Below are 27,024 nucleotides of genomic sequence, written 5' to 3' on the forward strand. Positions count from 1 at the left end.
ATTAGATGAATAGCTTGTTACCAGGCCTCTGCAGAGCCAAGTGTCAGGCTGCTAAGGGAGCTTAACCATTTGATTCAGGTGTACTGGAGAAGGCATGCATTTAAATGTTGCAGGATAGCAGATCTCAATGACTTGGGCACCCCTGGTCTTAACCATTCCATTGTAGCTCTGGCAGTGTGTTTAGGGTTGTTGTCCTGCTAGAAGATGAACCTCATCTAAGTTGTGCCTGTCTGCAGCTCACCCAGAGTTACCATGCCCCTACTTGGCTGGCATTTCACTTTAGGTGGACGGCCATATCTTGGTTTGTTTGAGAATAAACCACACACAGGTGGACTATATAAATGAAAGCAATTGGTTGGACTGGATTTTTATATAGGACTATCAAAAGAAGGCAGGGGGACACAAGTTTTAGATTTTCCTTTTGTGAAACCTTTTGGACACCTTGCCTCCATTTCTTTCCACATTTAAACATTATTTGCTAATTTGTGTTGGCCTGTCACATAAAATCCCAATACAATACGTCAAAGTTAGTGGATGTAATCTGACAAAATGTGAAAAGGTTTAAGGAGTATAAGTACTTTTGGAAGGGATTGTAGCTGCAGAGCTGGGTCTGTAATCAAGGGACTGCATCAGAAAGCACATTTGCACCTTTTAATTATGAAAAGATGATGTTTCAAAGATTAAAACCTTGAGTATATTTCTGTTATTCTATCTTTTCTCTTGTCTTTGTCAAACATGGTCCTGCAGTAATATCTTCACATTCACGGTAGTTTGTACCAGACAAGAGCAGACTAACTAACGGCAGAGATCCTGCTGCGCTCCATCCTGCTCTGCCCGCCTTGTGACAGCTCTGTGAGACAGTGCAGGTGTAAAAGAAAGTGTTTGCCACTTGCTCTGTTTACGACAAGTTGACAGCTTTACTGCGGATATAAAGTTGATCTGCTGCGAGGTGTGAGCAGGCACGTGGTGAAAGGGCGGTTAGTGACAGTTAGTAATCTTCATTTGGCTGGGGTTCATCAAACACAGCTACAGTGCTACAGTAGTCGAAGTGCCCTCCTCCCCCTGTGCTCACTATTAATAGTTTTTGAATTGGCTACTGGAAATGTTGGTTCAAGTGAATTTCCATAGAGTTATGACACTATAAAACAACTGCCAAATGAATTCATATCCGTAAAATAAGCTTGGAAACTAACCTGACTGTGGTAGTAGATCTGTTTTCTTTGCTGGCCATTTATCATTTAAAGTATATTTTTGCTTAGTCTGTAATAACCATCCGGTAGCGAATTGTGGATCACCTACAGGTCAAACCACTTAGTTATAATTATACAAATAGTATTATAGGCCCCACTGTTGTAGAATTATTATTAAAAATAAACATTTCCAGCCAGCTTATGGCAGCACTCAGCTAACACCACCTCCCTCCGTCTGAGGTGAGAAAGAAGGAAATCTGAGCTTTTAGCTTGAGCTATGTCATTAAAATAAACAAAGCCTTGAAAGACTACACATAAAAAGCATGCGTATAGGATTTGCTTGTCTACAGTAAAAAAAAAACAAAAAAAACACATTTAGTATGCATTCCTAAAATGCAAACTAAGAAAGACAATCTGTGTGTAAATATTCACCGGGCTTTTATTACCTACTGCATCAAATTCCTTTACATTTGCTTGTAGTTGCTGCATCATGAGTATCTTTTAAGTGTTTGTGTCTGGAGTGAGACTAAAAGGTAATTTTTGCAGCATTTTTTTAACTTTTCAGTATGGCCACAGAAGTCTGGAAGTGCCCATGCATTATGTAAGAATGGTGGAAATACTGTAGATTAATGACTGGAAAGTAGGCATTGGCCTGTATGAGATTCCCATTGTATGATAAACTTGAGTATTAAACTACAGGTTTACAGTAGTAACACAAAGATTTAAAACAAAAAAGTAAAGCCTGGTCTTTCTAATTTTATTTTAAAATAGAGAATCTGTAAATCTTCCTGCTGCTACTGCTTTAGGTAGCAACTATAATTACTGACACATGGCCAACTAGCTAAAGCAACAATAATAATGTCATCTATGGCATTTTGGTTAGTGGTATTTTCATTGAGTTATAGACACATGGTGAGTAAGAAAAAAAGGTTCATTTGTTGATGGTCGCTATTTAAAATCAACTATTTTATGTGCTCATGACAGCAATTTACTAATCAGTACTAATCAACAGTATTTATCTAATTTATCCAGGACTGAGAGCTAACTGGGATGTAAGCTACAGACAGCAGCTTTGTCAGATGATGCAACTAAATAAACAGATTTTGCTGTGAAAACATAAGCTTGGTTTATTAGTCAGTGAGGTTCCCACAACCATGGGCTGTTGCTGGGTTATAACAATCTGTTAGTGTTTGGTGTAGAAATAACGGGGACCAAACAAACGTTTCTTTAACCGAACACTAAATGATTTTTTTAATTTTGAGTTGTTTCAGAATAAAATAACTTGCCTTTTAGATATTCTGTCACAGTTAAGAACTGACATACTGTCTCATTTACACACTACACTGTGCTTTGCTCATTATTATGTGTAGCATACCGTACAACATGTGTGCTCTTTAGACTTGACAATGGCTTTAAATGTATTTTTGGAACATGGTTTCCAAGTGACTTTGAAAATCCTAACTGTAAGTGCAGTATAAAGTGAAGGAGTGGACAATAAAAACACAGTAAAAGGTATTAACAAAGTCCTTACAAAAATAAATAAAAAGGACCTTGTTTAATTCATTCAGAAATATTAACGGTTTATTTTGTTCAGTTTTTTTTTTTCAAACCTAAATTCATATTTATATTGCTTATGTGGCAAATAATACAAGTTAGAAATTTTTTAATATATTTAAAGCGGCTAATAGTGGATGTTTTCTTGTTAAATTACATGTTCAAAGATTAACACTCTTACTACAACCTGATCTGCACGGACAGGATTTAGCTTGTGTTTTACAATTATGGTTATAATTTCTTAAATGGTCATATATGAAATAAGGCCTAGGAACCAATAACACAGGCAGGCTGGACAGCATAAATATAATAAAGAAATTACTTCAGTCATTAGAGCCATGATACATGGGACATAGGGCAAAGCCCCCCTCAGTTTGGTAGCAGGACATGCTTGTTTCTTCCAGTTCCAGTAGATTGACACTGGAAATCTACCAAGCTGATTTTAAATGATAAATCTGCTGAGATGTCAACTCAGGTAGCCTGTCTGCAGAAGGCTGTACAACAGACAAGCTACTTGCTAACTGTGCTTTTAAAACCGTATTGCCTTATTAAGGGCGATAGGTGGTGCTCCCTTAGTTTCCACTCCATCACTGTCCAACCAGCTGACTTTGTCTTTCTTGTAAGGATGTAAAAAGTATTGGAGTGGCTGACAACATGCAGAAACAGGTGAGGGAGGGGGAGCATAGTGTTGCTCTGTTCCATACAGCCAGATCTCTGGCATCTCAATAAAGGGATGTTAAACTGAATAGTTAGACAGAAACCGTTAGCAGATGTTAATCCATATCTTTTTAAAACCTTTATATTTCCCTTGTAACTGGCCCATGCCTAATTGGAACTATTACAGCAGGGTTGGGGGATCTGAAACCTGGTGGGACCATCCATAACACCATTAAATAAATTCACCAATGCCTGAGAGCGTTCTAATAAGTGTGTCCTCCAAACTTGATGTGAAACATTGTGTACACATTCTTTTCCTGCACCTTTTGGGTACTTTTTTATTAGACTGAGGGAACATGTTAATTAGTCATCTTTTATAATTCTGGTGGGGATTTATTGTTAGTCTTGAATAAAAAAAGCTGAACTGTCTTCTGTTTTAGCGAATTTCTTCTATTTAAAAGCCACACGGTAAAAAAAAATATTTTAGGTTATGATTTACAATTCGTGTCTTTATCAGCAGCATATGGGACAGGCTCATGTAGAAAAGAGGACTGTTACCAAATAAATACAGAATTTAATTCAGTGTACACACTGAGATGTACAAAAAGTTGAAATACTTTAGTTTTGCTAATAGCTGAGGTGAAAGTAGACATTGGGAAATGGAGAACATTTCCTGATGAAGCAGACACATTGTTTACGTGATAAAATGTTCCCTAGGGTGGTTTATATTTACTGTGAATCTTTTCAAAGCCAGGGTGTGAAGCTGATTTTTTTTAAAGAACTTCAAATACAGTCTGTGTTTGCACAATATACCTTTTATTATTCACTGGTTTATTCTCATCAGTACAGATCTGTCATTGGTGCACTCCTCTCCAGATGGATGGAGGCTGTTAAAAAAGGAAAGGTTTATGAAAATGAAAGCCAAATTATACACACTAGTTCAAACAAACACAAACTTGCACCCATTTGGCTCTCCCCTCATGTCTCACTTTGTGTCATGAGCCCATTTGTTTAGGGAAGACAGAAAAGGGGACTTGGTGTGTACTTTACATTGGCAATCAAATTAGGATTCAAATGATAGCCACTCAGTGGAGGCCATATTTATTCTGTAACAAATTTCACTTCTTCTTCATCACACAGTGGCTCCCCAGCCTGACCACACCCGGGAAATCTGTGGCCAGCATTTGCATGAACATAGAGAGTTGAGGGAAGGGCCTTCCGTCTGACTAAAATAACTTGTTAACACGGACAATGCATGTGATCAATTTTTGTTTTCTATTAAAGAAACTTGCTAAGGGCAAAATTATCAATTTTTATTACCTCCCAACAGCTAATTTCAGCTGTTGCATGAAAAATCTGCAAAAAAGTTGAAAAAGTCTCAGGATTAACTAGAGATTCAGTGTTCCCTTATAGAAATTAAACATGGACTTATGTATAAAGTCTGGCCTTGTTTTCAGGCATATTATGTTAAAAGGCCTCTGGATACATATTTAACAAATATGAAAAAAGAAATCAGATTTCCATTGTGCATCTCTGAGTTTTGAAACTGGATGATTTAAGTAAACGGTGGATTTGACTCAAAATCCAAAACTGTTTGTGTGGATTAAAAAAGTAACATCCTTAAATATCCCCAAATTAGCACAAAACATCTTGGATCAAGAAAGTCCCAATACTTGCAGCTGACGTCTTCAAATTACGTCATTAGTGTTAGTGTTCCTGCCCACAGCTGTAGAAGATCATATAGAAAGCTTTTTATGTCGCTTTTAAATATATGTTTCCCTCTGTTCAAATGATTTTGTATACAGTGGCTTCTCAATTGACAGTGCCTTGCAAAAGAACATTTTAACATTTTGCTGCATTATAACCAAATGTTTAATTATTTTATTGGGTGTTTTATTGTATTTGGATGTTATGTAATAGATCAGCACAAAGTAGTGCATAATTGTGAAGTGAAATGATAATTAGACATATTTTCATTTCTAATCAACCCCCTTTATTCTATTGCCCTTAAATAAATCCAGTGTAACAAATTGTCTTCAAAAGTCACAGATTTAGTAAATAAAGTGCAACTGTGTGTAGGGATGGTACCTTTCACATTTGAACTGATGCAGTACCAATATCCGGTACCTGGGAATCGGTATCGGTACTCAATGGCACCAGTTTTCGGTACTTTTGTGTTTTATGTGGTGATAAATGTTAATTAGTTTAAAAATAAAATCTAAAAAAATGTTTCTATTCTGACATATTTATTTCTCAATATATAAACTTTAATATATATATACAGGTCCTTCTCAAAATATTAGCATATTGTGATAAAGTTCATTATTTTCCATAATGTCATGATGAAAATTTAATATTCATATATTTTAGATTCATTGCACACTAACTGAAATATTTCAGGTCTTTTATTGTCTTAATACGGATGATTTTGGCATACAGCTCATGAAAACCCAAAATTCCTATCTCACAAAATTAGCATATTTCATCCGACCAATAAAAGAAAAGCGTTTTTAATACAAAAAACGTCAACCTTCAAATAATCATGTACAGTTATGCACTCAATACTTGGTCGGGAATCCTTTGGCAGAAATGACTGCTTCAATGCGGCGTGGCATGGAGGCAATCAGCCTGTGGCACTGCTGAGGTCTTATGGAGGCCCAGGATGCTTCGATAGCGGCCTTTAGCTCATCCAGAGTGTTGGGTCTTGAGTCTCTCAACGTTCTCTTCACAATATCCCACAGATTCTCTATGGGGTTCAGGTCAGGAGAGTTGGCAGCCCAATTGAGCACAGTGATACCATGGTCAGTAAACCATTTACCAGTGGTTTTGGCACTGTGAGCAGGTGCCAGGTCGTGCTGAAAAATGAAATCTTCATCTCCATAAAGCTTTTCAGCAGATGGAAGCATGAAGTGCTCCAAAATCTCCTGATAGCTAGCTGCATTGACCCTGCCCTTGATAAAACACAGTGGACCAACACCAGCAGCTGACATGGCACCCCAGACCATCACTGACTGTTGGTACTTGACACTGGACTTCTGGCATTTTGGCATTTCCTTCTCCCCAGTCTTCCTCCAGACTCTGGCACCTTGATTTCCGAATGACATGCAGAATTTGCTTTCATCCAAAAAAAGTACTTTGGACCACTGAGCAACAGTCCAGTGCTGCTTCTCTGTAGCCCAGGTCAGGCGCTTCTGCCGCTGTTTCTGGTTCATAAGTGGCTTGACCTGGGGAATGCGGCACCTGTAGCCCATTTCCTGCACATGCCTGTGCACGGTGGCTCTGGATGTTTCTACTCCAGACTCAGTCCACTGCTTCCGCAGGTCCCCCAAGGTCTGGAATCGGCCCTTCTCCACAATCTTCCTCACCTTGAGTGATGAACCAGGCTGGGAGTTTTAAAGGCCTCAGGAATCTTTTGCAGGTGTTTAGAGTTAACTCGTTGATTCAGATGATTAGGTTCATAGCTCGTTTAGAGACCCTTTTAATGATATGCTAATTTTGTGAGATAGGAATTTTGGGTTTTCATGAGCTGTATGCCAAAATCATGCCTATTAAGACAATAAAAGATCTGAAATATTTCAGTTAGTGTGCAATGAATCTAAAATATATGAATGTTAAATTTTCATCATGACATTATGGAAAATAATGAACTTTATCACAATATGCTAATATTTTGAGAAGGACCTGTATATATATCATCATAACAACATCCAGCTGTTTGTATTAATATCTCGGTTGTTTCAAACATTTCTTCTCCCATGTTTCTGGATGTAGACGCCGAGTCGCTAACGAATGCAGGTGTGCTAACAGTGCCGAATGCAGGAGTTGTAGCCGTAGATCTGAGGCTGATGAACGTTTTGCACTCTTCAGCCTTGAGAAAAACCTGGTGCTTCACCAGGTGCTTCCTCAGATTAGAAGTATTCCCACCACTGGCCTTGCACATCGTGTCACAAATATTGCAGCGAGCGTAATCTGCATCGCATTGTGAGAAATGGAGCCATACTTTCGAGCGCTTTCTATCAGCCATGCTCTGTTGACAGTACCACTGGCTACTGACGTCATTACGCTCTTGTGCGTGCAATGCTGTGTTTATGTTCAGCATAGAAAATCGCATTCCCTCAGTGTCACAATGATGCATTTAGGTTCTGAAACAGGGTACCTTTTGATTTGACATGACTCGGTACTCTGTAGTACCAACGGAATTCGGTCGGTACCTATTATAAGAGTACCGAATTCGGTACCCATCCCTAACTGTGTGTCATTTATTCTATGTAAAAATGCAGCTGTTCTGTGATGGTCTGGGTTTTATTGGAGAACAAATGGCGTCATGAAGGCGAAGAAACACACCAGACAGGTCAGATACAAAGTTGTGTAGAAGTTAAAAAGGGGGTCAGATTGTAAAACAATATCCCGAGATCACCATTCAATCCATCATCTAAAAATGGATTAGGGCACAAGGGCAAACGTACCAAGACATGGTCCATCTGAAGTTAAAGGAGAGGCATGGAGAGCATTAATCAGAGAAGCAGCCAAATGCCCCATATATGTAACTCTGGAGGAGCTGCAGAGTTCCATAGCTCAGTTGTGACAATCGGTTAACAAGACAACTACTGGTTGTGCACTCCACAAATCCTGCATTTATGGAAGAGGGGCAAGAAGAAGCATTGGAAACCCTTTATGCAGTTTGCTTAAAGGAATGTTAGCAACACATCAAATGTGAAGGATGGCATTCTCTGGAGATGAGACCAAAGCTAACACCCAGTGAACCATCGTGGTAGCAGGACAATGCTGTGTTGATGATTTTCTTCAGCAGGAATAGAGAAGCTTGTCAAAGTTAAAGCAAAGATGCATTGAGTTAGATAAAGGACTATATTGGAGGAAAACCTCTTATAGGGTGAAGAAGACCTATGACCCTCCAGCAGGACAATGACACAAACAGCCAGAGCTACAATGAAATGGTCAAGATCAAACCCCTTAATAAGATTCTACATCCAATCTGATTATTCAATCTAAAAATTTCTATGTCTAGTTGTGCAGAGCTGACAAAGACACCTGCCAAGATACTTGCAGCGGTAATTGAACTGAAAGGTCACTCTAAAAAGCATTTGCACACCACCACTTTTCTATTTTTGTTGGTGAAATATTTTGAAAACCGGATGTCATTTTCTCTTCACAATTATGCACAACTTTGTGTTGATCTGTAATGTTCAAGGGGTATGAACACTTGCAAAGCAATATTTGTCACTGATCAACTAAATCGACCAGCCATTATTTTCTGTATAACTTGTCTGTTCATTCTATCTGCCTAGAAAAAAGTATTGACTTTAATTTAGTAATTATTAAATCCTTGTAATTGGTCAATGAATTAGACCAGTAGGATTAAGAGTCACAACAGATCTGTTTTAAAATACAGTGAGCAGCTTTTGTTTATGTTATATTATTCGGTGGTGTATGGGATCTTAAGGAAAATTAACCATCAGTGCTGCTACCTTAATCTGTAAAACACCATCTACCAGCTCAGAAAGGCAAGGCCAAACGTAGTATCCTATGTAGACTATTTGAGGACCCACTCTTTATTTGCATGTGCTAATACTGTATGAGGAACTGATAAAAGGACAACCTAGGTTCAGTTTTGACTAACCACTGCGATTTGGGAATCGCTATGGATTGGCCGGCAGAGCAGGCAGCAACACACTGGTTTAATTAGCATACACACAGATCCCCATTCACTGAATAAGGAAAAAGGAAGTTTTTTGTGTGTTTGTAAGTTTTAGTTTTTCCCGATAGATGCCATCAAAATGTAGAAGTTTGAAGAACACACAAAGGTTTGTAGGGGTCAACTGCTGGCATCTGAATTTTGTTATGAATATCAGATGCTTATGTAATATTTTCCTAGTTTATATCTGTCACCATTAAGTGAGCACATAATTTTAACAATTAATCCATCAGCTAAGTTCATATTAACGTTTGTGCTTTGCCAAACATTTACTTGGAGACACTAATATCTGCAAATAAAATTCCTGTTCCAAAATGGCTTCTACTCCATAACCATAGTTTTTAGGAGCATCTCCTGCACTGTATATTAAAATTGTAAACATAACATAACCTTGTGTTGTGTGTCTTCACATTATCTCACAATGGGAAATATTGTTTTAAAACTGACAAAAAATGTGTGTATTTGAGAAGGCTGTGACAGAATCTCGTGACATGAGATCTCGTAATATTGAAATGACACAATACTTGTTGTCGATGTGAAGACTGTAACGTGGGCGCTATTTAGTTGCTGTCAGTACGTAGCTTTACCATTTCAAGTAAGTTGTAGTAATTATTGTGAGCACCGGTTATGAGGGAGATTGACTGTAACTTGAAACCCTATTGTATCCATGTTTGAGACTATTTTGAAGTTAAAGGTGGAGTACTTCCTGCTTTGCTGCATTTTATTACCACAGTCCGCTCATGTTGATGTCAGGCTTCTTGACATCACTTGCTATACATAACATTGAAGACGTCCACACAGTCCTACCAGTTTTAAAGTGATGTCTGGCTCCATTTTAGATTATTGTTAAAAAAGGAACTTTGAGTGATCCAACCTGAGCTGGATGATTATGCACTGAACTGACATCCTTTATTCTATTTATAATATGATAACATAAAAGTAAGCATTTGCAGTACTTATCTGGCATTAGGACCACCTTAGAATTAAAGAAGCAGCAGAACGTTGATGTTTTACTCAGTCAAAATATTCTAAACTTACACAGTTTATGACTGGTAAAAAGGCTTCTCTGTTTATGCAAACAAAAAACGGGGATTGTTATTTTATTTCTAAAAACTCATCTTGTTCTTATGAACTCAATATAGTGCATCATCTCGGGAGCTCAATAAATTGTTACACCACTAGATTTTGTTTCTCTTGTTGTTAAAATAAAAGCTTTACCTTTAAATGTTATTTGAGGCTATAGTTTGTTGATTAAACAAAGAATATAAAAACATTGTTATTGAATGATCCAAGTTACTAAATGAATCCCTGAGACGGTGATTCCCAACATTTTGACCAAAATTATAATTTAATATGTTGGTCAAACCTAAATTGGACTTTACTTACATTTTAATTACTGCACCTAAAGTCCTTTTGTAATTGTTTACAATGTTATGAACAGTGTGTCAGAATCTCCATCTAAAAATATCCTCCTTGGTATTGCCTCCTGATGACAAGGGTTTTGATAATTAGCTGTGGTTCACTGCAGTTTTTGGAAGACGGCGTGTCTTCTTTGGAAATTTAATGGCCTGTCATCTCACAGGTTATATTGAGTGGAAATATGTGGCACCAGCAAAAATATTTACACTTGTTCCAAATCGCCCAAGATCATCTCTGGTGACTTGAAGAGAGTGTTGCCCCAACAGATGATGCAGCCTTCACAGGATGTAGTCGGTCACGCCACATTGTCCTCTTTATCCACTGGCAATGATCATTTGCTTATATGTTCTTTCATGTCAGTTTATGGGAAAATCCAACATATTTATTGCCACCTTTTTTCCGACCTAAAGCTCAAAGTCAAGGCTTTGTTTTCAGTTGGTTTGGTTGCCAGTGGAGAGCATGAAACTTTTTAATCGAGTCACAGAATGCACTACATTTACATGGTGTCTACACCACAATATGTTGCATGACCTTTCATCTGCTAAGACCTGTATTACTGCTGCAGCAGTTGATATGAGAAGGTAAAAAAATATCTAATGACATCTTGAAATTTTGGGCAAAAAACTGTCTAATTACCTCCCTCTTTATCCCTCTAACCACATTTTATATAAACATTTGAGCAACATAATAAACAAAAAAGTAAAAAGAAAAATTCTGTGAACATTTTTTGTCTCTTGTAAAAGTCACACATTTAAAGTCATGTTTCTAAGCTCTAGATCTATTTTTGTCCATTTTGTATTACTTTACACCTTGTTGAAGAGGTTGCATTTAGATTAAGAGGAAACACACATTGTAATGTGTGTATGTGTGTGTTAATCCATCACTTTAGCTTGTTGTTATTTCTGTATTTTTAAAAGAGGTTTATTTTCAAAGCTTTGTGAGCGAAGGAGAGTAGACACAACAAGAAAGTCAACATAAGCATCAATCACCACTGAGTTTAATTTATTGTTTGCTAAATATATTCAATTATCCTGCATTGTTAACCCGCTACCATAAATATGGCTGCTGTGAAAAAAAAAATTAAACCAGATGACCATTTTAAATAAGTTTGTTGTGTCAGTAGTTAAATTCATATTTTATTTTGGTATCCATTATACATCATCTTCTACAAAGACTGACAAAAAACCTTAAATGTTTTATTTCAACAGCATTGTCTCACACTGATATGTTTTAAAACTGAATTTTTAGAGAAGAACATTTATTAAGTGAGGAAAAAGTCTAATAAACAATAGAATTATCAATGCCACAGTTATTAACATTTGTATTTTAGTGCTTTTTATAACACTTCCTATAAAATAAATGTAAGTGAAGCATTTTTATAATTGTACTTTACTTTTCAAGGAGCTTTTAATTGGTAGTGTAAGATTTCACATTTTCCTGGATCATAAATCTGATGCAAAGGCCCATTTTTCTTAGCCATTCTTCAAATTGGGAAAGACAAGAGAATATTCAAGTAAGGCACATGTTATTTTATGTTTATAAGTCAAGAACTGGCTACAAGAAGTTTATCTTGTCACTTTGCATAGTGAGAGGGGTGGTAAGGGAAAAAAAAAAAAAAAAAAAAAACCTTCAAAGCTTACTGTTAGAGAACTGCAGCAAAGTGTGGCATCTTGGGCTCAAGATGGCATCAAGTCTCTTTAAAAAACAATAGATACTATCTACATGCCAACCGCCTTTTTCTATCCTATTGTCACAATCATAAACATGCACAATTTGCGAAACTTTACTGAGGCTATAACTGAAATTATGTCCTTTTATCAGGTAAAATGAAGATTGAACTTTTAGGCAACAAACACTTTATGTGGGTTTGGCGTGACACAAAGATTGAATATGTTTAAAAGCACCTCGTCATGTATAGAGGTGGATCTGTAATGCTGTGGGCTGGTTTCTTTTCCAATAGCACTGGGACCTTTGTTAGAGTTCATGACATTATGAGCTCTTTCAAATACCAGGAGATTTTAAACTTTTACCTTAATGTTTATCTTAGAGATTAAAGGTTTTCTGCTTTTACACCTTCCATGGAAGGACTTCAATCTCTTTCTGTCTCTTTCTGATTGCAGAGGTAGGCCCTTTATATTAACATTAGGAACTACATAGTGTAGGTAAGACATTTTACAAGATATGGCGACTTCTCTTAGCATCTTGCGGTCTGTTCTCGGGTGAGCTTGCTTGGACTGCCAGATCTGGGCATGTTGGCAGTTCTTGTGATGGAAAAAAAGCCCTCAAGTAAAGGAGATACAGTGGAATGGCTGATATAATTTATTTGGGACCACTATGAAACCCTTTCCATACTCATAAGCTACGACAGTCTTCTTTCCGATTTGACCATGAAGTTCACTCTCACTTCAACAGTCAGGAGCACACCAAACTAAATGTCTTGAGCTTAAACAGGACAGACGTCCTTAAAATGCCCAGACTTACAGTACAGTGGGTTCAGTACCTGGGTTCAGGTCTGGTGACTGTGGAGGCCAGGTTATCTGGCGCAGCACTCCATCACTCTCCTTCTTGGTCAAATAGCTCTTACACAGCCTGGAGGTGTGTTTGGGGTCATTGTCCTGTTGAAAAATAAATGATGGTCCAACTTAACGCAAACCGGATGGAATAGCATGCCGGTGCAAGATGCTGTGGTAGCCATGCTGGTTCAGTATGCCCTCAATTTTGAATAAATCCCCAACAGTGTCACCAGCAAAGCACCCCCACAACATCACACCTCCTCCTCCATGCTTCACGGTGGGAACCAGGCATGTAGAGTCCATCCGTTCACCTCTTCTGCGCCGCACAAAGACACGGTGGTTGGAACCAAAGATCTCAAACTTTGACTCATTAGACCAAAGCACAGATTTCCACTGGTTCAATGTCCATTCCTTGTGTTCTTTAGCCCAAACAAGTCTCTTCTGCTTGTTGCCTGTCCTCAGCAGTGGTTTCCTAGCAGCTATTTTCCCATGAAGGCGTGATTCACACAGTCTCCTCTTAACAGTTGTTCTAGAGATGTGTCTGCTGCTAGAACTCTGTGTGACATTGACCTGTTCTCTAATCTGAGCTGCTGTTAACCTGCGATTTCTGAGGCTGGTGACTCGGATTAACTTATCGTCCGCAGAAGAGGTGACTCTTGGTCTTCCTTTCCTGGGGCGGTCCTCGTGTGAGCCAGTTTCTTTGTAGCGCTTGATGGTTTTTGCAACTGCACTTGGGGACACTTTCAAAGTTTTCCCAATTGTTCGGACTGACTGACCTTCATTTCTTAAAGTAATGATGGCCACTCGTTTTTCTTTACTTAGCTGCTTTTTTCTTGCCATAATACAAATTCTAACAGTCTATTCAGTAGGACTATCAGCTGTGTACTGTATCCACCTCCTGCACAACACAACTGATGGTCCCAACCCCATTTATAAAGCTTGAAATCCCACTTATTAAACCTGACAGGGCACACCTGTGAAGTGAAAACCATTTCAGGTGACTACGTCTTGAAGCTCATCAACAGAATGCCAAGAGTGTGTGGAGCAGTAATCAAAGCAAAAGGTGACTACTTTGAAGAACCTAGAATATAAGACATATTTTCAGTTGTTTCACACTTTTTTGTTCAGTATATAATTCCACGTGTGTTAATTCATAGTTTTGATGCCTTCAGTGTGAAGCTACAATATTCATAGTCATGAAAATACAGAAAACTCTTTGAATGAGAAGGTGTGTCACACCTGTGAATCTACTGATAGCAGCTGTATATATACCAGTAAATGACCACTACTGGAAACAAGGTATTAAAGGACTTTTTTATTAAACCCAGGAATGTATGTTATCACAAGCAGTAATGAAGGTGATATTTAGGTTTTTTAAGGTAATATATAAATGCCTCAAAAGTATTCAGGTTGTAGCTAAAATACTTGTTTGCCTTTTTCCATGAATGGAATATCTGTAAGGCTGTGGAAAAAGGCTCCATTTAAAAATATACAAGGAAGTGTTAGAATGTAAAAAAGCTTTTGATGGCATGTTTTCATAGCAACAGACTTGTTTACTGTTTATGCACTGATTATTTCTCACGGGTTCACTTTAGTTCTTGTCAAAAACCCCCATCTTTATCAAAAATACTCCAGATATTTTGAACCTGCAAACGTAGTCTTAGATTGGTTGATAGTCTTTCAAAATGCATCAGGGTTGTTTAAAGATTTGGACCTGTTTGACTTGTTTCACTTTGAGGCAATCCCCTTAAAACAACATTTAGGTATGAGAGCAGGGCACAGGTAGCTGGCTGTTGCCAGGGACAGTTTGTTATCAACACAAATGGCAGTTGCTCAAAAGAATCTGATAATTAATCTTTGCTTTGTTCGGACATGGTGGAATTCAAGAAACACAAAAAGTTATGCTACAAGATGTTGTAGATATATGTTGTATGTAAACATTAATTTTTGAATCTCTCTAAATACATGTATCATTTTTGGCACCACATGATCAGTGTAGTCCCATTACTGTAAACCTTACAAGTTCAAACATATGAACTATTCTACCCATGTTTTCATTAAATCTAAGGCTGTGGAAAATGCATGTGTGTGCACTTCTGAATGTATACAAAACACCCTTTGTGCTCCCGTAGCAAAACAAACCATGGTACCATCTCCTGTACAACAAAAACTGACATAAATTGTCAGTTTTTGCAGTATACAGTAGACTCCATGTAGTATGCAGAGTACATTCAGTACAAAAATGATTGGAAAAGCTTCTGAACATCAGTCTGAGCTTGCTGCAAATGCCTTAAATTAAACTGATTCATTTCAGAATACAGCCTGTAGTCTTATATACAGGCATGCGTCTTCATTTCCTGGCGTAAATCAGTGCTGGCCAAGGCAACCTGAAAAAATATGACTCAAATTATACAGTTAACTACTTTTGAAATGTCCAGTATATCATATTCTGAAAGTACTCTTGAATCGTTTCCTCATCCTACACCTGAAGAACTTGTTTACTTAGGTTTGTGGTTTGGAAATATGTTTCAGTGGTCAAGCTTCCAAACCACCTTTAATGTACTTACTGTTCCTGTCTTGTTAGCTAGAGTCTACAAGAAATGTAGGGTCTTCTGCGGCTCAAACCTGATGTACACTGGGGACGTTGGAAAGCAGGATAAAATAATCCATGTCCTGATTTTTTTTTTTTTTTTTCACTTAGAAAGCCTGTCATTCATTTTATGACTTTGGATACAGCTGAGGACCTGAGGAAAGGCAGTACTGGGACTGAATGTATGTATATTTGCAAACTATTTGCAAATTGTATGAAATTTCACTTCTTATGAATTACTTTCTGAATTGTGAAACAGACCCAACTGTCAGTCAGTCAGTCAGTCATTTTCTACCGCTTATTCCATAGTGGGTCACGGGGTAGCTGGTGCCTATCTCCAGCAGTCTATGGGCGAGAGGCGGGGTACACCTTGGACAGGTCGCCAGTCCATCACAGGGCAACACACAAACAACCATGCACACACTCATTCATACACCTAAGGACAATTTAGAGTGACCAATTAACCTAACAGGCAGGTCTTTGGAATGTGGGAGGAAGCCGGAGTACCCGGTGAGAACCCACGCATGCACGGGGAGAACATGCAAACTCCATGCAGAAAGACCCCCGGTTATGAATCGAACCCAGGACCTTCTTGCTGCAAGGCAACAGTGCTACCAACTGCGCCACCGTGCAGCCCCTGTATAAATGAAAATCTAATCAAGATCAAGAAGCTTTATTGTTATTTTTCACATATAGAGCATGTAGTTGAATGAAATGTCATTTTGTGAAGTCAGGAACTAAAACAGTGCAACATCAATTAGAGCAAAACAAACATTGTACAAGACAGACAGGACGGTACAGACAGTAACAATACACAATTATGAATGAGTCTGAGAACAAGTTGATAAGCTAGCAGCAGCATAATATTGATGTGGAATGGATACACTTAGATTGTTTAGTCCAGGAGTCGGCAACCTTTGCTACAAAAAGAGCCATTTTGCTCCGTCTTGCACCAAAGAAAAATAGTCTGGAGCCGCAAAAGATAACACAGCTAATAAACTTTTAAATTTAAAAATTTGTTTTTATTATTTTACCTGTTACAACAATAGGATTTAACAAACAGAAGTGCAGTGTGTGTATGTGTAGGCCTAATTTATAATGCATTAAACACTAAACTAAGCAGGAATTTTTAAGTCATTCTCCTATTTGTATAAAATTAAATTAATCGTAGCCTGCTTTAACATAAGCATATTAGCTGTTTTGAAAAAGCAAACGACTCTGGAGTCACAAATTGCCGACCCCTGGTCTAGTCAGACCAAAGCACAAGTGTAGGTTGCCTCTCTCTACACGAGAGAGGGAAAAGGTTGTGCCTGTGTGTGAGCATTAAAAGGTCTGACACCCTGAGGGAAGAAGATGTTACATAAACAAGCAATTCTAGTCTTGATGCTTCAGAGCCTCCTGCCTGATGGCTGATGATTATACAGTCCATGAGGTGGGAGGCGCTCTGCAAAAATTGTAGAAGCTCTGTGCACCAGACTGTGAGAAAAAGATCCTGAAAGGAGGCCAGAGCACATCCTACAATCTCGACAGCTGCTCCTACGATGCATTGGAGTTTCTTTTCATGCCAACCTATACTGTGAGGTAGTATGTCAGGACTCTCTCCACTGAGCTCCTCCCTCTGTAGGAAGTGAAGATGTTGCAAGTGCCTTCTTCACCAGAGAGTTGGTATTGCTGCTCCAAGCTATTTGCAAACATGTGCAAATCAAAATGTGTGTGTCTATATAACTTTCAAAGTGCACATAAAGGAAAATTTGCTTTTAAATTTTAAATTACAATGCCGTGTTAAAAGGCATGTCTCTTTGTGGCTGTAGCACGATGGGAAGAGCTGTTGTCCTGCAGCAAGAAAAGTTGTGAGTTCAACTCTAGCTTGTCCCTGCCTGATGTCGGTGTGTCCTTGGGCAAGGCTCTTCATCTGAAATTGCCAACCAGCCTGTGTATGAGTATATGAACATTGTGAGTGTGGGGGGTGAATGAGTCTTGTAAATGTGCTTTGAGTAGTCTGTAAAACTAGAAAAGGACTGTATACAAACAATTAAGCCCAAAATTGTTCATATCCCAGCAGATTCATGTTTTCGGTAGTTTTCTAATTTTACCAACATGTTTCTTCTGACTGGAAGTAATGTTAACATTTGTAGTGGTCCAGCTGGACTCCAGACTCAAATCTGATATAGAATCTGAGGAGGAAGTTAAAGATTAGAGTGATGGCAAATAGGCCTTGCAACCTCAAAGACGTGGAGCTCACCACAAACAATAAATTGTCAAAGCACCAATGGAAACATCCAAAAGGCTGCTCAGCAATCATTTAAAGGGTTTGATTGATGTAATTCCATAATGCCAATAAAGATTTCTCCATTGATGATGGAAGAGGAGTATAAATCCTGTTTGACATGCCATTTTTACTAAAATGTAGATGAAAACAGTTACATTTTTTTAATGATACTCCTTCTACATGGGCTGCACGGTGGCGCAGTTGCACTTGCCTTGCAGCAAGAAGGTCTGGGGTTCGACTCCCGGCCGAGGGACTTTCTGCACGGAGTTTTCATGATATCCCCATGCATGCGTGGGTTCTCACCGGGTACTCCGGCTTCCTCCCACAATCCAAAAACATAATTGATCTCTCTAAATTGCCCTTAGGTGTAAATGGGTGTGTGCATGGTTGTTTGTCCTGTATGTCTCTGTGTTGCCCTGCGATGGATTGGCGACCTGTCCAGGGTGTACCCCGCCTCTCGCCCATAGACTGATGGAGATAGGCACCATGTCCCCCGTGACCCACTATGGAAGAAGCATGACCCCCCTCCTTCTACATTGTTTAATTGTCTTTTGAAAAAATGCCTTTCGCATTTTCTACCAACCAATTTCTTGGTTGAATGAAAGTAATTTTAAATCTAAACCTTCCAGGAATATGGATAATGTTGGGCTTAACTGCAGGTTTAGTCCACTTACCATTACTCAGGTTGTGAATACTTAAATGATCCATAATGAATACAGGTCCTTCTCAAAATATTAGCATATTGTGATAAAGTTAATTATTTTCCATGATGTAATGATGAAAATTTAACATTCATATATTTTAGATTCATTGCACACTAACTGAAATATTTCAGGTCTTTTATTGTCTTAATACGGATGATTTTGGCATACAGCTCATGAAAACCCAAAATTCCTATCTCACAAAATTAGCATATTTCATCCGACCAATAAAAGAAAAGTGTTTTTAATACAAAAAACGTCAACCTTCAAATAATCATGTACAGTTATGCACTCAATACTTGGTCGGGAATCCTTTGGCAGAAATGACTGCTTCAATGCAGCGTGGCATGGAGGCAATCAGCCTGTGGCACTGCTGAGGTCTTATGGAGGCCCAGGATGCTTCGATAGCGGCCTTTAGCTCATCCAGAGTGTTGGGTCTTGAGTCTCTCAACATTCTCTTCACAATATCCCATAGATTCTCTATGGGGTTCAGGTCAGGAGAGTTGGCAGGCCAATTGAGCACAGTAATACCATCGTCAGTAAACCATTTACCAGTGGTTTTGGCACTGTGAGCAGGTGCCAGGTCATGCTGAAAAATGAAATCTTCATCTCCATAAAGCTTTTCAGCAGATGGAAGCATGAAGTGCTCCAAAATCTCCTGATAGCTAGCTGCATTGACCCTGCCCTTGATAAAACACAGTGGACCAACACCAGCAGCTGACACGGCACCCCAGACCATCACTGACTGTTGGTACTTGACACTGGACTTCTGGCATTTTGGCATTTCCTTCTCCCCAGTCTTCCTCCAGACTCTGGCACCTTGATTTCTGAATGACATGCAGAATTTGCTTTCATCCAAAAAAGGTACTTTGGACCACTGAGCAACAGTCCAGTGCTGCTTCTCTGTAGCCCAGGTCAGGTGCTTCTGCCGCTGTTTCTGGTTCAAAAGTGGCTTGACCTGGGGAATGCGGCACCTGTAGCCCATTTCCTGCACACGCCTGTGCACGGTGGCTCTGGATGTTTTTACTCCAGACTCAGTCCACTGCTTCCGCAGGTCCCCCAAGGTCTGGAATCGGCCCTTCTCCACAATCTTCCTCAGGGTCCGGTCACCTCTTCTCGTTGTGCAGCGTTTTCTGCCACACTTTTTCCTTCCCACAGACTTCCCACTGAGGTGCCTTGATACAGCACTCTGGGAACAGCCTATTCGTTCAGAAATTTCTTTCTGTGTCTTACCCTCTTGCTTGAGGGTGTCAATAGTGGCCTTCTGGACAGCAGTCAGGTCGGCAGTCTTACCCATGATTGGGGTTTTGAGTGATGAACCAGGCTGGGAGTTTTAAAGGCCTCAGGAATCTTTTGCAGGTGTTTAGAGTTAACTCGTTGATTCAGATGATTAGGTTCAAAGCTCGTTTAGAGACCCTTTTAATGATATGCTAATTTTGTGAGATAGGAATTTTGGGTTTTCATGAGCTGTATGCCAAAATCATCCGTATTAAGACAATAAAAGACCTGAAATATTTCAGTTAGTGTGCAATGAATCTAAAATATATGAATGTTAAATTTTCATCATTACATTATGGAAAATAATTAACTTTATCACAATATGCTAATATTTTGAGAAGGACCTGTATATTTAGATTTCAATAAATCCATATTTTTATATACTGCATGAACAATGTAATTGCAGTCAGAGCAAAATGCATCAGATTCTCAAAGATCAGTGCCGTTTGCAACATGTGGATTGCGTGAAATATTTATGTTGTACACTTTTGAAAGCTCATGGTAATTTGGATGAAGGAGAAGAAAAAGAAAAATTACTTCTAAAATAATTACAGAACGTTTAAACAAATGGTGCTCCATATTCCATGTGCAAAGATTGGTGAACTTAAATATATGGGCTACATTTAATAATTTACCTACTGGATAACATTTAAATTGAAACTGACCTTTTATATTTGGTGAAAAAGATTATCCATTTCACTGTCTTTTACAATCAAATGCTCAGATCATTTATTGACTTAGAAATGCCATCCTGAATGGAATTCCTTCCTGAAGGTTTGCTGTTTTTCTCATTCTGAGGACTTTGTTATCTCATCAGAACCTGGAGCTCACCATGAGGAAATATTTTTTTTACATCTCTTTGTTACTATGTGCTGGTGGCTAAACTGTCATAGATTTAGATTTTGAAGATGAAAACTGCTACCTGTAGCAAAAAGAGACCCCAACTACTTCCATCTGCGGGACTTAATCAGCATTTTGCATCATCATATATTTACTGCAATACGCATCGCAAATAATTGTAAAGAATTTTCTGGGTTTATTGTGTATTGGATACTCTACATTTAACTGATAAAAAAATTGTGTCTCATAGCAGTCTCATGGTAGTAACATTCCTAAATATTACATTTAAAATTAGCTCTCTGCAACGTTGTCTGATGATTTAGAAACCATTCTTGTGCCTGAATGATTAATACCACATAACAGTATTAATGACCATTAATCATAAACATCATAACCGCTGTCACTTGTGTTAAAGTGACAGCTGCTACGATGTTAAACACATGTACTGATGAAAAACAAGATTGTTCTTTTTAGATGTAAGTGCCACAGCTTGTCAAACAATCCCCAAACGCTGAAATTAATTCCCAGAACACAGTGAAGACAGCAAGGGGTTGTGGCTCAGGCTTCATGGTATGGGGATGTTTCTTATGCTATGATACCTATTTATCATTTACCAGGGATCATGGATCAGTCTGAATACATCACTTCAAAAGGTAATGTTGCTTTACACAAAAGGAAAGGTGGTTCAACATGACAACCCCAAACACACGAGTAAATGAGCATCATCTTGGTGCCAGACCAACAATATTAACATTATGAAGGGAGCAGCCCAATCCGCAGGCTTTAATGCAATAGAAAACCTGTGGGATGAAATTAATGGGCTGGAATACCTGTTCACAATTGCCAGAATATGTTTGGCTCCATGTAATACCAATGTGAAACAGTTCTCAGAAACATGGTTAACTAAACATTAGTTCAGCCATAAACAGGAAAGCTCAATCCTGAAGCGTTTTTCAGTTTATAAACTCAAATATTTAAGTTTATAAAGAAAATATGCTCACCGTTTTATAACAGCCTATTATTCCTCTTTTCTTTGCTCTCTGCAGACTGATAAAGTGATTAGAATTTTCATTTAATGGCAGAATGTAATTTGTTTTGCATCTATTTTGACCTTGTAAGTTTGCCAGTATTGTAGATGTGCTGCTCTGCCCAGGTTATTTCAAGTCATCATCCAACCCCTGTATCAATTATCTAAAGGGATACTTGAGTATTTGTAAGGCAGGTTAATCCTATACTTTGCACAGAAGAGAAGTGACACTTTCTACCGCAAGCTTAGAAATACTACTTGACCTAATCTGTCAATTGGACTGTGAGAGGAAGCTGGAAAAAACCTTCAAAAACAAGTTTGAACACTGGAAAACGTTCTGCCTTTGTTATCAGAGTTCTCATTGCTCCACCACTGATCTTCCCATTGACATTTACTGGCTTCTGTTTAAATCTGTGCTATATACGAAACAAGCAATAAGGAAATGTGTCTAATCTACATTTAAATTAGTCCTTTTAAAAACATGCTTGTTGATGTGAAATTTAAAGTGAAGTTTGACTTGTTACTTATGGTCATAAATAGACAAATTTTAGGTTGTTTGGGGGTGGTTGTCTTTTTATGTCTTTTATATCTAAATGCAACCCAACAGCTCACTGGTTAAGTAAGAGGCACGAAAACAACAATTTATTTTCTCTTCCTGCAGAATCTTTGGCTTCTACAAGGGAATCCTGCCTCCGATCCTGGCAGAGACCCCAAAGAGAGCAGTGAAGGTAGGATAAAGGATGTGTTTGTTTGTCTATTGAAAGCTGAAAAGCCTTTCAGGATGTCACGCAAGGCTCTGGATCTGGTTTCATTGTGCGCTGCTCTGTTACCATATGAAAACAATAAAACTGCTCTTACATTGGATACACGTGTTGATTAAACACATAACGCCCTCAACCATGTCTGCCTCTTTAGACACTCCTGTTTGCTCTGTTCACCAACCAAATATTGACCGACAAGCAATTGCTGTAAGCCATCTCATGAGTGGGGCGTCATCTTTTGATTGTTGTTCAACAGAATGACTCGTTGGAGGTTAAGCTGGGGGCGGGGAGCGCAGAAGAAGAGTGCTACTTGGAACTACGCTGCTCTGTAAAGAGATGCCCTAGACAAAGTGAACTTTATAAATTAGCACTCACACAGAGAAGATGGGGTAATTGCTCACCTGGCAAACAAAGCTGGCTGATGGTGAGGGATTAATGCATCAAAATATTGATGCCAAATAAAGCTCTTATTCAACCGCTTCAACTGGTATTTGGCCAAGATGAACAAATCAGGGGAACTGCCTTCTGCTGATGTTAGAATTTAAACCGAGTGTCTAAGATTTGAAGTAAAATTTTCAAACCTGGAATCTGAAGTAGCTACATGTTATGGTGTGTGCCTTTACAGAAATTCATTGGCAGCACTGGTAAAGATGTGTCAAAAGCCTTAAAGGGTTAGTTTGGATTTTTCTGTACTTTAGGCTCTGTGAAGGGTGTTATTGGTAATAGTTTCCTAACCTGTAGTAGAAATATGTGATATTTCCACAAGCTTCTTGGAAAGATAACAAGTCCCTGGAGTGGTGAAAACTAACAGGCATTGTTAGCTTGATTTGGCAGCTTATCGTGAGTCTGTCTGAATAATAAACAACTACAAGACCTAAAAAGCACACGGACCTACCATCTTTTATGCTGTTGCGTAACCGATGCAATAGCATAGAAGATAGGTGGTGGGGCCTCATGTTAAGAAATTATGTTTTTAAAAGAATCCCCAGTGGAACAATTACTGGCACCCTGGCTCGCAATACTTTTTACAACCTCCTTTTGCCAATAGAATGGCGCTTAGTCTTGTGCAATAACATCTGGCAGTTTTTTAACATACAGACAGAGGTAACTTTGACTATTCCCCTGTACACAATCTCTCTACACCATGGGTCCTTCAGTTGTGACTGTACACCCATGTCTGTGTTGATCTGACCATATGTTTTGGATCATTATCTTGCCAATGGACCCGGTGACAACCCTTTTTCTGTTTACTGGTAGACTCCACCAGATTTTTGTTTAAAATGTCTGGTATTTGAAAGAGTTCATGATGTCTTACACTCTTAACAAACTTCCCTTTGGAAGAGAATCAGGCCCAGATCATCACGGATCCTCCACTGTACTTAACAGTGAGCATGAGGTGCTTTTTCTCACCCTCTGTTTCAAGGCAAACCCACCACAAATGTTTGTTGAAAAGCTCAGTCTTTGTCTCATCTAACCAAAACACACAATTCCAGTTGAAGTCCAAGTAGAGTTCAGCAGACTTTTTCTCACCATGCCTCTTAAACAGCTGCCATGTAGATAGAATCTAATGGTTGAATAAAAGTATTCAGATGTGTCTGTATGTGCATTCTGTATGTAGATGGTGTTGCTTGTTGCTCTACAGATTTCAAGACTTTCTGACATTCAATTAATCCTGATCTAACCTCTGCAGTTCTTCACCTTTGAGCAGTACAAGAAGTTGCTGAATCTGACTCCTTTGTCTCCTGGCGTGGTGAGTGTGCCAAGCAGAAGCACCTGGGTACACTGTCGCTTAAAAAAATAATAAACACACACACAAAACCAGGAAGTCTGCTTACCTGCCAAAGTAAGTTAAAACAAACATGAACGCCAAGAAAACCTTTAGCAGTCAAATTACTTCATGTATGTGCAAATGCTCTTATTAACATTAAGGCTTTAGTGCTGCTTCAACAATGAGTTATGCATAAGTACATTTAGAAGGGAAATTACCGTCACTCATTGTAGATTTCTTTTTTTGTTCGTTATACGTCTATTGACATGCTAGCTCTTGGCAGAGGCTTGGTAGTTTACTTTAACAAGTTTTAAAAAAAAATTAATATCAATGTGACAAATGTAATATTGCTTTTCTTTTTAGGCATAAAGACATCAGATGGCACTGAATAAAAATAAATATTTTTAAGTAGGGATTAACTGACAAAAGTCTGGAATACCACCTTTGTTAAATGTTAAGCACATGTGAAAGCATCCTTGATGACTGACACACACTCAGACATGACAGGCCTGTCACTGATGAAAAATATTAGCTTGTATAAACATAGTAAGAGCACTTCTTCATAGTAATGATCAAACCTCTGAGGTTAATTTTTATTTAGGGTTTATCAGTTCTGATTAAAAAATCCAAAAATCCCATGAAGTTTTAGAAAATAAATTAGCAACATGCCAACAGGAGTTCTTTGTGGAGCCATGAGTTTAGTCGGGCTTTAGCTGGTCACCTTTAAGACAATCAGCAGAGTAATGAGAGTTTTTCAGAAGTTTCTAAGATGCCAGTTTTTTTCCACCAGCATTTTTTGGTAAAGGTATTTAGTGACATTCTGTGAGGATGAACAGCAAAATTAAATATTACTTGTAAAACTATTTATTAACCATTAACTTTTCACCACATTGCAGCCAAAAACAACTTGGTATTTTATTGTTATCGTATGTGATAGACCAATTATAAGAGCAAAGTTGTTAAGTAGAGGGAAAAGTTGCTTGGGGTTTTTTTAAGTTTTTACGAAGATGTGAAAAGTGTGACGTGCATTTGTGGTTAGCTACTTTTTCTTCAGCATCCCTAAATAAAATAAAGTGTATCGTTTTGCCTTAAGAAGTCACTTAGTACACAGAGTCCCCCTGTGTGTAATCTGATCCAGGTTTAAATGCAGGTAGGAGATAAAGTTGTGGAAATGTTTAAAGCAGGGTTTGGTTTTAAACAATATAAGTTTGAACATCTTAAAATGTAAAGAGTATGGCATGATTCCAAACCTACCAAGGCATGGCCATCCAACTAAAGTGACAGGCCATGCAAGGAGAGCTATACTGATTGTAACTCTGGAGGAGCTACAGGGATCAACAGCTCAGTTGAAAGAATCTGTTGACAGGACAGCAATTTGGTTGGGGTTGTCCACATGACTTCTTTTCAGTATTTATCACTCTGTCCTGGAGTTGAACAAAGAAAAAGCTTATTGAAAGAAAGACGTTAGACGACACAGCAAACATGTGGAAAATTTATTTCTTTGTCCCATGTAGGCCAAAGAAATTGTTATGTTTGACTGAAAACTAATACTGCACATCCCCACGGACACACCATCCCCACTGTGAAACATGGTGGTGACACCATCATGCCACTGGGGTTGTGTTTCTTCAACAGCGAAAGTGAGGCTGGTCGGACTTGATGGAAAGATTTGCAAAAGTAGAATGGGCAGAAATGTCTGACTTTGGTTGTGTAGTCATACCTCAAAATACTAACTGTAGTGAAAGAAGGTTCTACAAAGTATTGTCTCTGAAGGCTGAATATAAATGCATGCCCAACTTTACAGGTTTATATTTGTAAAAAAGAAACCAAACCTTTGAAAACTACCATATTCCTTCTACTTTACAGTTGTGCACTACATTGTGTTGGTCAATTACAATAACATACAATACATTTAGTGGTTTTAACAAGAAAAAAAACTAAAGTTCAATGGGCATAAATAGTTCTGCAAATCACTAAATACAGAACTGGAAAAATTGTTAAATAGAAGAGTTTTCATTCTTTTACATTTTTTCTCAATGTTTTCTTTTGAAAAATCAAGAAAAACTTCAAGAAAGGCCTAGGGTTTTGGCAGATATTGCTGTGCTTTTTTATTTAGCCTGTTACATTGAATTAATTTGTGCAGAAAGTCTACAACTTTAATCCTTATGATTAAAACTGAAAATAAAATACAAACCAGAAGCTACAGTCAGGTTTCTACATGTTGATTGCTATGTCTTAATCAATGATGGAAATAGAAGGACGCATTATGTTATTCTCAGGAAATAAGGATTTATAAAAAGATTTTAGAGAAACAGACTCTGATAACTTCAGTCTAACTACACAAGACTGCAGAAACAGTCTGGCGTGCCAGAGATCCATCTGTAAACCTCCTTATGGAAGCATCAGTGTGGGAATGTTTTCCTTTTATGTCCAGGAACAAATAATCTTGCAGGAATGTCGCCCAGAGCCTAACCTTGTGTAATTTTGGATATATTTCTTGAAACATTAATATTTGGCTTGTTGTGTGGAGTCTTCTTCAAGTTTGACGATGTGTTGGTCGTGCTGTTTAGACCTAAATTCTCCAGATAAACCTGAGTTTAGATTTAAGATTTTTACCAAAATAGCCTTTAAAATCAAAACAACTTATAACTTTTTTCCATTTTAAACCATTTTTGCTGCTGAGGCTGTCCTTATTAATAGAACTTGAACTGAGCTACATGATAGCTCACCTTGAGATTGATTAC

General features: G+C 38.3%; 1 protein-coding gene across 3 annotated transcripts in view; it reads left to right on the forward strand.

Annotated features, from left to right (window-relative positions):
* Nucleotides 1-27,024, forward strand: part of slc25a21 (solute carrier family 25 member 21) — a 141,627-nt gene that overhangs the window by 104,085 nt on the left and 10,518 nt on the right. For all 3 annotated transcript variants that reach the window (XR_007035025.1, XR_007035026.1, XM_047344806.1), the window contains exons 5-6: nucleotides 22,413-22,479; nucleotides 24,203-24,262. Coding sequence is in view for 1 of the 3 variants with exons in the window: in XM_047344806.1 (XP_047200762.1) it covers nucleotides 22,413-22,479; nucleotides 24,203-24,262 (127 nt within the window). In the remaining 2 variants the exon portion in view is untranslated. The remainder of the gene's footprint in view (nucleotides 1-22,412; nucleotides 22,480-24,202; nucleotides 24,263-27,024) is intronic.

This window comes from Girardinichthys multiradiatus, chromosome 19, assembly GCF_021462225.1.
Source record: "Girardinichthys multiradiatus isolate DD_20200921_A chromosome 19, DD_fGirMul_XY1, whole genome shotgun sequence".
Lineage (NCBI taxonomy): Eukaryota > Metazoa > Chordata > Actinopteri > Cyprinodontiformes > Goodeidae > Girardinichthys > Girardinichthys multiradiatus.